We start from the raw sequence: 13185 nt of genomic DNA, 5'->3' as shown, positions 1-13185 counted from the left end.
CAGATGTTGTGGTCTGATTCTGCTCTTCCTGACTCACAAGGCTGCATTAGGAAAACACACGTCTGCACAGTTTCTCCTTAAATTCTACTGCACTGATTTTTACACTGATTTTCAGTCCTTGTGATTCTTCTTCAAATCTTTATTCACAGCCCAATTTTTCAGATGATAAAAAGGAACAGGAAGGTGAAGTGACTTCAGTCAGAGCAGTTGGGCTGGATGATCAGTCACAGGCACTGTCCCGGGGACACTCTGTACTTGGCCATCTCCCTTCTGTTCCGCTCCCTACAAGGCTCCATGGGTAAAGCAGAGTTCTTAGGCTTCCCAGGACAAATCAACCAGCAAAGGAGACAGGTGCCCCATACAGTGTGGTGGGGGGTTAATGTTCTTTATCATTCATTTATTTGTGTTGAGAATGAGAGTTGAGTTGGGGTTTTGTTCATTAAATGACTATGAAGAATAGCCTCCTCCCTGGCTATGTTCTCTGTTAATGAGATTAGGCATTGAGCAAGCAAGCCACTGGACTCTCTCAACCAATTATTAACTAGCGTTAGTCAGTCCTCAGCCTCTTCCATGACAGACACAGACTTGCGCTCCCAAGAATAAGGACTGCTTTCTCAGCAACCTTTGCTTTTTCACAGCATGACAGTTAAAGGTGCAGACTCTGGAGTCAGGCCTGGATGAGAGCCCAGGCCTCACCACTCCAGCCTACATCCATCCACCTTATAAGGTATCAGCCTCAGGCTGACTGGTCAACTCAGGAGGGAAACCAGAATGACAGTTACACCTTGTGGAGTCGTCTGAGGGTTAAACGACATGCTATCTTAGATACTTAGGAGAATGCCTGGTATACAGTAAGGACTCAATAAATCTGGTGGCTGCCGTGTTGCTGTGGCTGTCAAGAGTAGCCTCTGACTTCCATGAAGCTGTGAACCCAGAGCGGGGCAAGCAAGCTGCCCAGGTGAGATGGGAAGTGTGAACGGGGCGGGACGGGCAGTTACGGCCCAACCACGCTGGACCTCGTCATTAGGAGTGGACAGGGACAGTGTCCCGCTGTGCTTCTCAGCGCACACTGCTCAGGCACCCCGGAAACCAGGGAGAGTGCCCTGTGTGTGTATGTGTGCGTACAGGCACAGATGCATATGTGAACACGCGTGCACACCTGTACAAATGGACTACACCAAGGAGCGATCTGAAAAGCTGGAGAACAGGGCTAGGGATTCAGAAAATGGCAGCTTATTGGATCTCTGAGGACCACAGAGTGGAGACCAAGCTAAAACTGCCAGTCCCGCCTGGTGCTTCAGGTCTCAAACTGTAAGACCAACCAATCCCCAGCCTGCCGACCGAGCTTACCACGAACCCCATCCCCTTGAGACTCGCGTTCCTCCTAGTACCGTGAGTGACATAATGCCCACTCCCCACAGGGGCACTGTGACAGGACAGTGGACGAGGGTGCTAGCCTGCCTGGCCTCCACCTCCCCACCTCCTACTCTAGCATGGGGCTGGAATGGCTCTGGCCCTGCCCTGACTCGTGGTGAGAGACTGGGTCTCGTGTACCCCAAGCAGCACCTCTTTCCTGCAACCTATGTCCACCTTACATGGAGCTGCTTCCCCTTGGTGTCCTGATGTGCAACCCCATCCCCCAATGGGACAGAGCCTTGCCCTGAACGCCAGCCTGCTTTCCTGGGGCCCTGGACCCGACCCCCTCCTAAAGATTGGATATTGCTTCCTGTAGGCCTCATGCAGGACTGATCCAACTTCAGTGCTGTTATCCACCCAACTCGGGGGACTTCTGCCCCTTCACAGACCTGGCTCTGCAGGGGTGAGGGCTGACTGGAATGAGGATTTCCAGTCTCCAGGGACACTCAGGGTTGACTTGGAGACACCCTCTCTCTGGCTCCCATTCCCAAGAGATCTGCCCTGGGACTGGGTCAGTGTGCTGAGCTGGGTCCTAACTCTTTAGAGCTTTTAAAATATATTTTTTCCCTATTCCAATACTTTCCAGAAGCAAAAAATGTAATACTTCTTATGCTTGAAACTATACAGGCTGATACAAAAACATAACTACCACTGAAGGCCAGAGAGATGGATTTAAAAGTCTCTGCCTCTTTGTTAGGCCAAGCTGCTCATCGGATCTAAGAAGCTGTGTCCATCCCTGTGGTTCCAACTACCAGCTTTGTCCCACACCTCAAGTCCCTTAAGCCTCGTTGGTTTGTCGAAAAGTGCTTCAAGTGGAACATGGGTAAGCCTCACTGATCATCTCTCTCCACCTAGCTCTTGTTCAGGAGCTCCGCGCCTCGTCCTGAGCTCTTTGGCCTATTTCCATTTACCCTGCGACCCAGATAAATCTGGCCTGGACAATCTCCATCTGACTATATTCAGGTGGTCACCAAGTCTCAGTCTCTCTTGAGCAATCCTTCCCTGTCCCACTGTCACTCCCTTAAATCAGGTTCCTATTTTCTCTTCCTTGACAATAGTTGTCAGCACTTAATGGGTGTCTGAGATTGTGCTAAACTTCTCGTGGCATTTGTTTTCTTTTATTTCAGTGCTGGGGACAGAACCCAGGGCCTTGCCCGTGCTAGTCACACTACATCTTCATGAATTCTCTAAACAGTCCTGTAAAGTAGGCCCTGCGTGTTACAGATGGAGACACCGAGGCTCAGCACATGTGTCTGTCCTGCCTAGCAGCTCAGGGCAGCAGGTGGCAGGCTGGGATCCCGGCTGACGGGCTCCAAAGCCTCCTCCTCACCTCACAGTTCATCACCACCAGTCTACTTCCAGGCCAGGCCACTGTCCGCACTTTTCCAGAGTCTTCTTCTGAAAGCACATATTGTCCAATCATGTCAGTTCAGTTTCTTGCCTTAAGGTCTTATCGACTCCCCAGTTCCTCCAGGATAAAACCCACACTCCTTGACCAGGCTCACGTGGCCTGCTCTGGGACCTAGCCCACGTGGGCTCCAGCCACACTGAAATAGTTCTGTCCTTGGACTGCAGGTATGTGGGGAAACGTCGGGCGTGTAACTGAAGACGCTCCTGGGAGTGGGAGAGAGGCACCGACGGGGGGCCTTGCCCACAGGCTGCGAAGCAGGAGGGCCGCTCCACTGAGGCCCACCAGGCCACAGCTTAGGAACTTGAGTCTCAAAGCTCTTACTAGGTCTGCAGAGGTGCAGAAAAAATCTGTCCTTCATCCTCCAAACTACAGCATCGTTCCAGAAAACCAGAGAGGCAGTTTAGAGAAGAGAGCAGGAGACAGAAGAGGTGAAATACAGGATCATAGTGTACACAGCACTTCTGTAAACATTAGACCTCTGAAACGAAGGTGTTGTTGTTTTGGTTGGTCTTTTAAAAATGAAATCCTGATCAGAGGCAGCCCTGAATGGCATCCTGAAGATCATGAGTGGTTTTCTGTGCTTGGGAGGAGGGAGTCCTCCTTTAAAAACAACTTTATTCCTTATGCCCCGATCCCCAGGAAGACTCTAATTTTGATTCAATCAATGACATTTTTAAACTCTACATTAAGTTTTGGCCACACAGACATAAGACCAGCCCCTGATCTTGAGAAATTTAATATGAACTAGGTTTTTAACTATGAAGTCCCTGAGGGCATGGACCAGTCCAGCTCCCCGTGGACTGCTGAGGGGGCTGCTGAAGGTCAAAAACTGTGGCATGACTCTGTGAATGAAGAAATGAACCTGGGAGGCTTTTCTTTGCGGTGGACCCAGAGTCAGAGAGGGTTCTGGCCATCCCCCGGGAGGCTGCCTGAAGGCAGAGTGGGAAGTGAGAGCTGGGAGCAGCAGCCGCCTGGGCAGTCTGAGGGGTAGCTGGATCCCCAGGCTGGGGAAGGCCAGCCCCCAGGGCAGCAAGGCCTCCCTGCGAGTGGTAAAATAAGGCCCTGCCCCAGTTCTCCAAAGGACTCTATATCTGACGAACTGTGTTCTCGCCAGAATAACAAAGCAGACGTGAAGGCAAAGCTGTTCTTATTTTAGCACTTTCATTTTTTTCAAAGCCATTCCTATCCCCACTAGTTGTAAGCTCTTCCTGCCAGCACCTTTGAGAGGCAGATCTATAACCACAGCCCCATTTTAGAGAAACAAAGACTGCTGCTAAAGGTCATGGAAATTATTGTTAGAGACAGGCATCTTTAGAAATTTTGTATAAAGCTCACCCATCCCTTATCTCAAGTTTCCAAAGCAGAATGTGACAAATTTGCTCATTCCCCAAGATAACTTGGCCTCAGACAACTAAGATATTTCTTTACGCAGTATGACAATACAATCCTTACTTTTCCTGCCTTTGAGTTAAGACTTCTTTAAGAAATTCATCTTCCATTTTTGCACTTTTAACATGTTGTTCCAGCTTCCTAAAGCATCTTTTAGAAATGATGAATGGGTAGCTTTTCCAAGTGTAAGAGATGAACAGGGTGGGCTAGCCTCTCTGCTAGGACCAGGCCACCCTCCAACAAGGGAAGAGTCTGAGCATCCTTTAGTGCGGTGACTGTCGAGATGGGGACAAAGCTGACCTATAGGCTGAAGGTGTAAAGTCAAAGAACAGGCAGCTTGACTCTTGTTTTCCTCCAGAAATAGGAACTGCCCGTGTTCTTCATAAACTTGGGTTAAAACATAAATGGCTTTACTAGAATAGTAAGCACTGCGTAGTGTCTGCCTATGTTTTGGGCCTTATTCTCCAGCATTGATTCTCTGAGTTAATCACCCTTCTTCCGGCCAATTCCTGCCCTGGCCAGAATCAGTTTCTCTTGTTTGCTACCATAGTACCTGAACCGCAGTCTCAGGTCACGTAACAGACGGATGGACCATTCCGAGATGTAAAATACATGATAGCATCCTTGTGTTCTCTCCAAGAGTTCTGAAGGGCAGCAGCATGTCCCCTTTCCCAGAAGGATGTGGTAGATGCCGGTGCTGCCCTGGCCCAGGTGGGCTTTGCTCATGGCCTGGCCACCATTTGCTCCAATGCCTTTGGCACTAGTACTCACAGAGCTTCTGTCCATCCAGCTCATCTCTGTGTGTCCCACTGAACCGTGCCGCCTCAGTCTCCACCACCACTGTGTGGGTAAGTCAGGAACAGATCTTGTGTCGGGTGTGCCTTCCCCCACAGACCTGAATGAGCTCCTGGGAGGTCTCCCCGGCCTTCTTGTTGCTCCAATGGCAGCAAGCCAGTGCTAAGGGGGACAGTCCTTACCCTAAAGGGCAGAGGTACTTGGGAAACTGTCCTGGTTCGTTCAGTGGATCGGATTTCTGGGATGAACCAGTCATCTGAACCAGAAAAGAAACTCCTATAAGAAGGTTCCTAAGGACCTTTATCAGCTCATCATCTGTACTTCCTGTCTAGATCTCTCCTCCGAGCTCTAGACCCAACTATACACCTTCGCTGCCCATCTGGAAGTCACAGAATGGAGACACCCATCTTCCTGTCCCCTTTCAGTCACAGAACATCCCAGGTTTTAATCTGGCCAGAAAAGCCAGCCAAGTACTGCATTTCCTGGCCCCTCTTGAAGCTGACCGTGGCCATGTGACTAGGTTCAGGACAGCTATGTGAGCAGAAGCGATGTGTGCAAATTCCAGGTCACCTCTCCAAGACTGCTGCCCCCGCTCTGCCTCACTTGCTCCTCCAGCTGAGAAGTGCCTGTGACCAGAGCGGTCCGGGGTGCCACACAGTGGGCATGGAGGACTTGTCCCCACGGAGGGGAACCGAGAGAGAAATCAAGTATTCTGTGTGACTCACTGTACTGTAGGGTCTCTTCGCTACAGAGCTTGGACTATGATGAAGAGAAAGAAAAGAAACGAGGAGCAAAGGCAAGGAGGGAGGCAGGAAAGGAGGGGTGGAGGTGCAGAGGAGGGAGGCCTCCATCTCCCTCCCTGGGATGTTCTCTTGAATTAACTCATGCCCACAAGTGGGAGTCCCAGAAATCCTCAGCCAGAAACTGGAGGCATCTTTGACTTTTCTTCCCCTTCAACCACCACATAACCAGCCAGTCCTGCCTCCTCCCTCTCCGTCACTTCCCCTCCTCTCATGCCCGCTGCACGGCCAGGACTCAGGGTCCAGCGCACCCTGCCTTGCTTTCTGCAAGGGTCTCTTACTTGGCTTCTGCTGCAAGTCCCATCCACCCACATGCAATTCACTCTCTGCTCCAGGGTCAGCAACATTCCCAAAATGCACATTTGCCTGCACACTCCCTGGCTCTGGCTCTGGCTCTTCAAAGTCACCCTGCAGCCTCCAGGAGCACGAAGGAGCTGCTCAGCCTTTCCTCCTGCCACACTAACTGCTTCCACCCTACTTAGTTTCCAGAAGTCACCATGTCCTTGACTCTTGGCTCCTGCGCCTTCTGTGCCCTCTGCAGATCTCCCTTCCCTCCTAGTCATTCCCCGCTCACACCTACTCTTCAGGAGTTGCTCTTACTGAAACAACAGCAGCCCCACAGAATCATGTTCCCTGGCCTGAGAATGTCCTGCTTAATCCTCTATGTCCTCCATCAATAACAAGCTCCTTCTGCAGGATTCTAAAGACTCTGGGGCAAAGTAAGTACTGGACTGTTTGACACGCTTGCACTGGTCTCTGTGGGCAGAACACCCTTGCCACTCCATAGACTGTGCTCAGCCACATGACTTGTTCTGCCCAGTGGAACGGGAGCAGATGTGCCATAGGAGCCACCAGGCAGACTTCAGAGGCACGTGTGTGGCTCGGCTCTGCACCAGCCTGCACTCCTAAGCATTTGCCCTCCACCAGGAGAGCAACATGCCCAGGTAGCGGCTGTCCTGTATCCAGGGTCTTAGAACAAGACAGCTGGAACTGGGCCAACTCCACCAAGCCTCGCCTACCCACAGCTGCCCGCAGTGGACTGCAGCTCTCCCGCAACATGAGCAAGAACAAGTACAGGGGGCTGTGAGCTTTTGAGATTTTGGAGTTGCTTGATCCTGTGTCAAAATGCTGATTAATGTGCCTCATCTAGGTTCATAAGTACTGAGGGCCTACTATGTGTCTAACATCGTGCTAGGAGTTTTACACAATCTCATTTTAATTATCACAACAACATGATAAGTAGGTTAGCTTTCTATTTTCAAGCCAAAGAAAATTATATCAAGGTATCATTCAACCCAAGCCACTTAGAGCCTCCTTCCTCCCTTCACTGTCTCTGAGTCCACCTCTGGGTGCAAGGGCATGGAAGGGGGTCCTGCCCCCAACTCAGAGTGCTGCTTGCTGCAGGGCTCCAGATGCTGGAAGGGAACAGAAGAAGCAGCATGTTCTTCTGAGCTCCTCCTCGTTTCTTGGCCCATAAAGAACTGCAGTCATCCAAAATACCTTCTTTCACTTTCAGAGATCCAAAATGGTCTCAAAGACTAAGACTTTAAGCGCACATATGCAGCAGCCATACCCCGTGTGGCTCCTGGGTGCACAGCACCAGCCTGGTCCCAGGTGGCCAGCAGCACAGCCTGCCCTCCTGTGCCTTGCTGGAGCACTGCCCATTCACTTGCCCCTTTCCTGTGCACTCAGCACTCATCTGGGGGAGATGACCCAGCATCCTGCCTCACTCTCCCCTGCTCTACTCCCCTGACTTCTACCAACTCTAAGCCTCAGGACCCCACGTACCATAATAGATATTATCTATGTTCTCTTAAATCAAGACTTCTAGATTGATCCACTTCCACCACAAAGTATGTTTTCTCTTGGATTCAAATACTAGAAACAAACCGGTCACATTAAGTCCACGACACTGTGTTGTGCTTTTAATCAGCAAGATACCATGAGCTTGGACGAGTCACTTATTTCCTCTGAGCCTCTGTCTTTGTGGTGTAAGTGGGCAGTGCCCGCCTCACTTTGAAGGTTCAAATGGGATAAGGCACGGGAACATCACCTAACCCAGAGAAACACATCACAGCTGGTAAATAAGAACAGCCACCCCCACATCATCTTCCTTTATATTCCTGCTTGGAGGAAAGAAGTTGGAAGGAGTGAAGAGTAAGTGAGCCCTGGAGCTGGGCACGGTGTGCACACCTGAAGTCCCAGTTACTTGGGAAGCCAAGGCAGGGGCATTGCTTGAGCGCACAAGTTCAGAACCAGCCTGGACAACACAGCAAGACCCTACCTCAACGAAACGATTCTGGGGCACTCTAGGTCCGTGCTGGCTGGACAAGCGGTCGTCCCATCTGTCTCACTTCACCAGCCCCCACAGGACCACTCTTCATTGTTCCGAGGGGACGCTCTCCTGTGCACCAAGCACTGGGAGCCACTCCATCTGTTCTGAAGGGCCTCCTTTCCTAGCTGGTGTCTTTCATTCCAGTTGTTAACTGGACTGAAAAGGCTGAAGAAAGCGGAGGCCGCCTGATGGCTCTGCCCTGGAAAGGAAGAATGGGCCTGTCACTCAAGCTCTGATTTCCAGTCTAAATTAAAGGGAGAGAAGTTCAGAATCTAGAATCTCAGAGGTAAAAGTAACCTCAAAAAACACCTCATTCCTCACATTTCAAGACCAAGATACAAACCTACTATGGCTTAAGGAGGAGCTGGGACTAGAATCTAAACCACATCTCCCATGCACAGGATCTCTCCACTAACCAAGCACTAAGTATGGCACTAAGACTCTGAGCACAGTACTCGCAGCACCTCACACTAGACTGCTAGTGCAGTCCTCAATCAGGGTGAGGTCACCACCCTTCAAAAGCACATGTCCAAATTGTAGGGAGTGACACTGAGCCAACCTCCTCCGAACCCAGCGAGAAACATCACTTGGGGGATGGTGGGCATGAGGATGGCTGTGCTAAAAGCATCAAAGGAAGATGTGCTGGTATGAACAGGTCACTTCTGTGGAGGAAAGCAGAATACGGGAGGGAGAGAAATTGGAAGGGATACAGGTTAGGCCAGGAGAGCATGGAAGTTGGTGTCAGAAGTCTCCAAAAGCCACACTTCCATCTCCATGCCACTCTGTCTCCCCACTCAAACCAGTCCTCACCATCACCAGGCCACCACCCGAGTGCAAATGAGACCAGGAAATGACCACTACCCAATACCTCCTTCCCCTGGAGGCTGGGTTAGGAGCCCCTTAGGCATCCACAGTACTTAGTGCAGGTCTCTATTGCTGCTTTCCCACAACACTATCACTCCATAACTGAGTGTCCACAATTCTATAACCCTTACCTGCACCACCATGCTGGGCTCCTAGAAGGCAGTGGCCGTGTCCTGTCTATCTTGTTAACTCCAGCACAATGACCAGGATGTGGGGATAGCCCACTAACTTTGCCTGAGGAAAAGTCCTCATTCACCATCACCTCCTCTGAGAGCTGATCTGGACAGGAACCCCTAGTGCGGCCTCACTGGGCCTCCCCGAAGCTGGCCTGCAGCACCGAGGTGGCGCTCATCAGGGACCACCAACCACCATAACAAAATGCCTGAACACTAGGTTACAACCCTCGCTCGAGGCCACTGACTGGGTCCTCTGGTGCTTCATTCTCAGCACCTATCATCGGGCTTAGAAGCCACAGGAATGTAATACAAGTTTGCAGAATGGAGGAACACATGAATGAATGACACCAAGGCTGCCACAAGAAATGCTGACAGAGCAGGCAATCTTCATCTCAGACACCCGCAAACGTCTCCAGGAAACACACGGATGGGCCCCCAGAGCCAAGCCCCAGCCCCTGCTACCAGGAATGATGAAATGCCACCTACATTCAGGAACAAAGACCTGAGTGAACCCTCCTTCAAGCCTTGTAGCTAGAGGGCACCTGTTGCTAAAATGGCAGCTGGTAAGCATTCTGTTTTTCCAAAACAACAACAGCAAAATCAATCTACTGCAGGAAGCAGTATCACAATGACAATAAGAAATCATGAGGCTAAATATGTAGCAGGAAGAAATTCAGAATTTTAGCAGAGAGAGAAGGAAGGAGCTGCTAGAGCCTGAGGGGGAAAACCTGAAGTGTTGATTGGAAATTGCTCAGCCTGCAGGGGGAGGGGGGCCGGGGAGAGAGGGAGAGAGAACCGGGAGGGGGAGGGTGGGACAGGGAGGGAGAGGCAGGACCATGTGGCTTTCTTCTTGGCTCTCTGTCTCATTTTTAATCCGTCTTTTCCTTTCTCCCTCCCTTTCTACCACCCCCTCAAGAGAGAATTCATTGATTGGGCTAGACTAAAATCTTCTACCTTTCCTCACATGGTTTCTCTGTGAGGAATGAGTCTGATTCCAACTCATCCTCCACTGCTCTTCTCTCCTCGACCCCCCCTCCCCAGCCGCCATCGTTAGCTCCTCTCCTTGGCTCAGGCTGAGAGACAGCTTGTCCTTGGGCACCTCTGACACCAGCGAAGGAGGAGAGGGTGCCCGGGGTGACCACTGGGTCGGAAGGAGCAACCCTCCCTGCAGAGCAAAGCAGCCCCAGCCATCTGACTGCAGAGGTGGCCTGATAGGAACCTGTTGCCTGCTGCCAGGTAGGAGCAGTCTTTCCAGGTGCGGAGGGCAGAAGGCACAGGCATTGCCTCCTCAAGCACAAATTGAACAAACCCCTCCACCAACCCAGGAAGGCAGAAGGGGAGAGTGCAACAGGAACGGCCGAGGTTCTGGTGGGAAAACTGCAGTCTAGTTCCAATGACCCCTGTGCTGGGTGCATGCTGCTTCCCTGGGCCTCCTTTTCTAGAACCAAGAGAGCTGAACTAGATTCCTCGGGGCCCTGCCACTGGAAGGAGTCCACAAGAAACGGATAGCCATCTAGAGAGGCCAGATGTGCTGCTCCCATCCCCTGCACAGCTGACTTCGGGGAGTTGCCGGTACAGGCTGCAGGTCTCAGCGCACCTTGAAGATGATAACTGAGAAGAGACAAATTAAGGAAGCGGAATCATGAGGGTGGCAGTGGAAACGCTGGGAGGCCAGGGGAGGGGGAGGCATGGATCAGCCAAACCCTGAAATTAGAGATGATTCATATTTGAATAACGTGGGAGGGATGAACTCAGAGCAGCCAAGATAAGATGCTAGCTCTGCTAAGGGTACCCTCTCCAGCTGAAACCCAGGGGCACAAGAGCAATGTTAGGGGCCTTTCATTTGAAATAGAAGAAAATTGTAGGCAATCAATAATCTTATTCTGCAACAAGAGAAATGAGCATTTGCTTTTCTTCTTAAATGTATTTTACCCTCCTTCAGGCTCGCCTGGGCTATCATAACCTCGTTCCCCTTTCCAAGTGACGTGATTTTCTTTTCCAGACCTGGTGGCAACTCAGAGGGGCAAAACTACTTCCTGTTTGTGCTATTTTTCCCTTTCCTCTCTGCCCCTCATTGTCCCCACCCTGTCTTGTCACCTTTCTGACACCTTGCTGTTTTCTCTATCACTCTGTCCCCACTGGGTTTTGAACAAATCCCAGCCCAAGCCACCCCACCCCTCATTAGGGCAGTTTTGGCCATCTCTTAGGGCTGGTCACTCCCTAGGCTACTCGTCCCTTGGGGGTAGGACATAGTGTTGTTAGCTGCCAACAGGAGCCTTTCCCAGCCCCGGAAGAATGGGAAGAAAGTTCACAAAAAGGAGAAGAGGACACAAGGATCCAGGGGGACTCCAGCGATGGATGGGGAGAAGGCCAGGACCTCAGGACCTCTCTGCAAATTATCTTTATTGAGTGTGTGTGGGGGAGAGGAGTCCATTATTAGAAAGGGTCTTTTTCTTTTACCATGGAACCACTCCCCAAATGATACCAGTGACAGAGCCAGGCCCAAACTCCACGACCAATCAAGCCTGGGTCCCCAATCCTCCTCATTTGAGCCCTGAAGCCCAGGGAGCCACAGAGCATGCCCTGGGTCTTCCTCCTTCTCTAAGAAAGGAATTGGGGAGATACTCCCCTACCTGTCCCCCACCCCCCAAAGAAATCATTCCTTTTTAAAGAATCAGCCTCCTCCGAGCCTTGGTTTTTTCAGCCAGGGTTTTCCCAGGATTCGGCATTACAAACTCAGGCTAAGACCAGGAAGAACTGCGGTATGGAGACAGGAACGCATGAAGAACAGAAGCCCAGAGCCAATGAGTCAAACGTGGGGCTTCTCCCCTGCCCCCTCCCCATCACACACACACACACACACACACACACACACACACGGCCCCTCCCCCACCTACCACCAGCTCGCTAAGCGGCTTCAACATGGTCACTAAGGAGGAAGCCCAGGGTGGGTGAGAACCGCACCGCTGTGGGAATACACGTGAAGTTCTTCGTCTCCGCGGAAACGATTCTTACCTGTTAGCCAGAAGACAGCGATCCACCCCAGCACGACCCTGTCCATTTCTCCCAACTTCCCATGCAGGTCAGGCACAGGAAAGTAAGAGCGGCTGGAATGAGGGGTCAGACGACGTGCGGCACAGGCGGCACAGGCGTCCCTGGATGGCTGGCTGTTCGCGCCGAAGAACCGGAGGTGCAGGAGAGCGGGGCTGGGCGCGCAGGAGAGCGGGGATGGCCACGCAGGAGAGCCGGCTGGGCGCGCAGGAGAGCGGGGATGGCCACGCAGGAGAGCGGGGCTGAGAGCGTAGAAGAGCCGGCTGGGCGCGCAGGAGAGCGGGGCTGGGCGCGCAGGAGAGCGGGGCTGGGCGCGCAGGAGAGCCGGGGTGGTCACGCAGCAGAGCCGGCTGGGCGCGCTGGAGAGCCGGGCTGGGAACGTGGGAGAACCGGGCTGGCTGCGACGCGGGGCTGGTGGCGCCGGAGAGCCCGGCGGACACAAGCGCTGCCGAGGGCGGGCTGTGCGCGGCGCTCGGCGGCGCCTTCCCTGCAGCCGCGGCGACCTGCACGCCCAGCAGCGAGCGCGGGGGCGCCGCCCGCCAGAGCTGCCGCGTGGGGGAGCTCGGCCGTCGCCCGCGCCTCCCCGCCTGCCGCGCGGCTGCCAAAGTTTCCCGATCACGTGCCGCCCCCGCGGCCCGGGGTCAGCGCAGAGCCGCAGAGGCACCCGGACAGCCCGCGAAGGGGAGGCGCTGGGAAGCAGGAGCGACCCTCGGGTTTCCCCCAGCTGAGGCAGCGAGCCGAAACCCCGCAAGAACGTGGGCCCGAGACTCAGCAGCGGGCTTTCTGTGCATGGGCGACGAGGCTGGAGAACCTGTGGGGACTTGGCAGATATTAGGCTGCAGGTCCGGTAGGCAGGAGGTTTGCTTTCCCTGGGCCCCCACCCCTGAGTCTGGCTCTCTTTATGGCAATGCAAGGAACCAGAAGACGCGGCAGAATTGAAAAAGGTAG

General features: G+C 52.7%; 1 protein-coding gene across 4 annotated transcripts in view; it reads right to left on the bottom strand.

The window, feature by feature from the left end:
• Positions 1–12809, bottom strand: part of ILDR2 (immunoglobulin like domain containing receptor 2) — a 56285-nt gene extending 43476 nt beyond the window's left edge. For 3 of the 4 annotated variants that reach the window (XM_081297541.1, XM_081297542.1, XM_081297544.1), the window contains exon 1: positions 12202–12809. In XM_081297541.1, coding sequence (XP_081153667.1) covers positions 12202–12247 — 46 coding nt within the window. In that variant the 5' untranslated portion in view covers positions 12248–12809. The remainder of the gene's footprint in view (positions 1–12201) is intronic. The other variant, XM_081297543.1, reaches the window with a different exon arrangement.
• Between the last annotated feature and the right edge of the window lie 376 nt (positions 12810–13185).

The sequence above is a fragment of the Spermophilus citellus genome (assembly GCF_964194105.1).
Source record: "Spermophilus citellus genome assembly, chromosome: 6".
Classification (NCBI taxonomy): domain Eukaryota; kingdom Metazoa; phylum Chordata; class Mammalia; order Rodentia; family Sciuridae; genus Spermophilus; species Spermophilus citellus.
The sequence above is the reverse complement of the archived record's forward strand: the minus strand, read 5'-3'. Positions and strand labels throughout refer to the sequence as shown.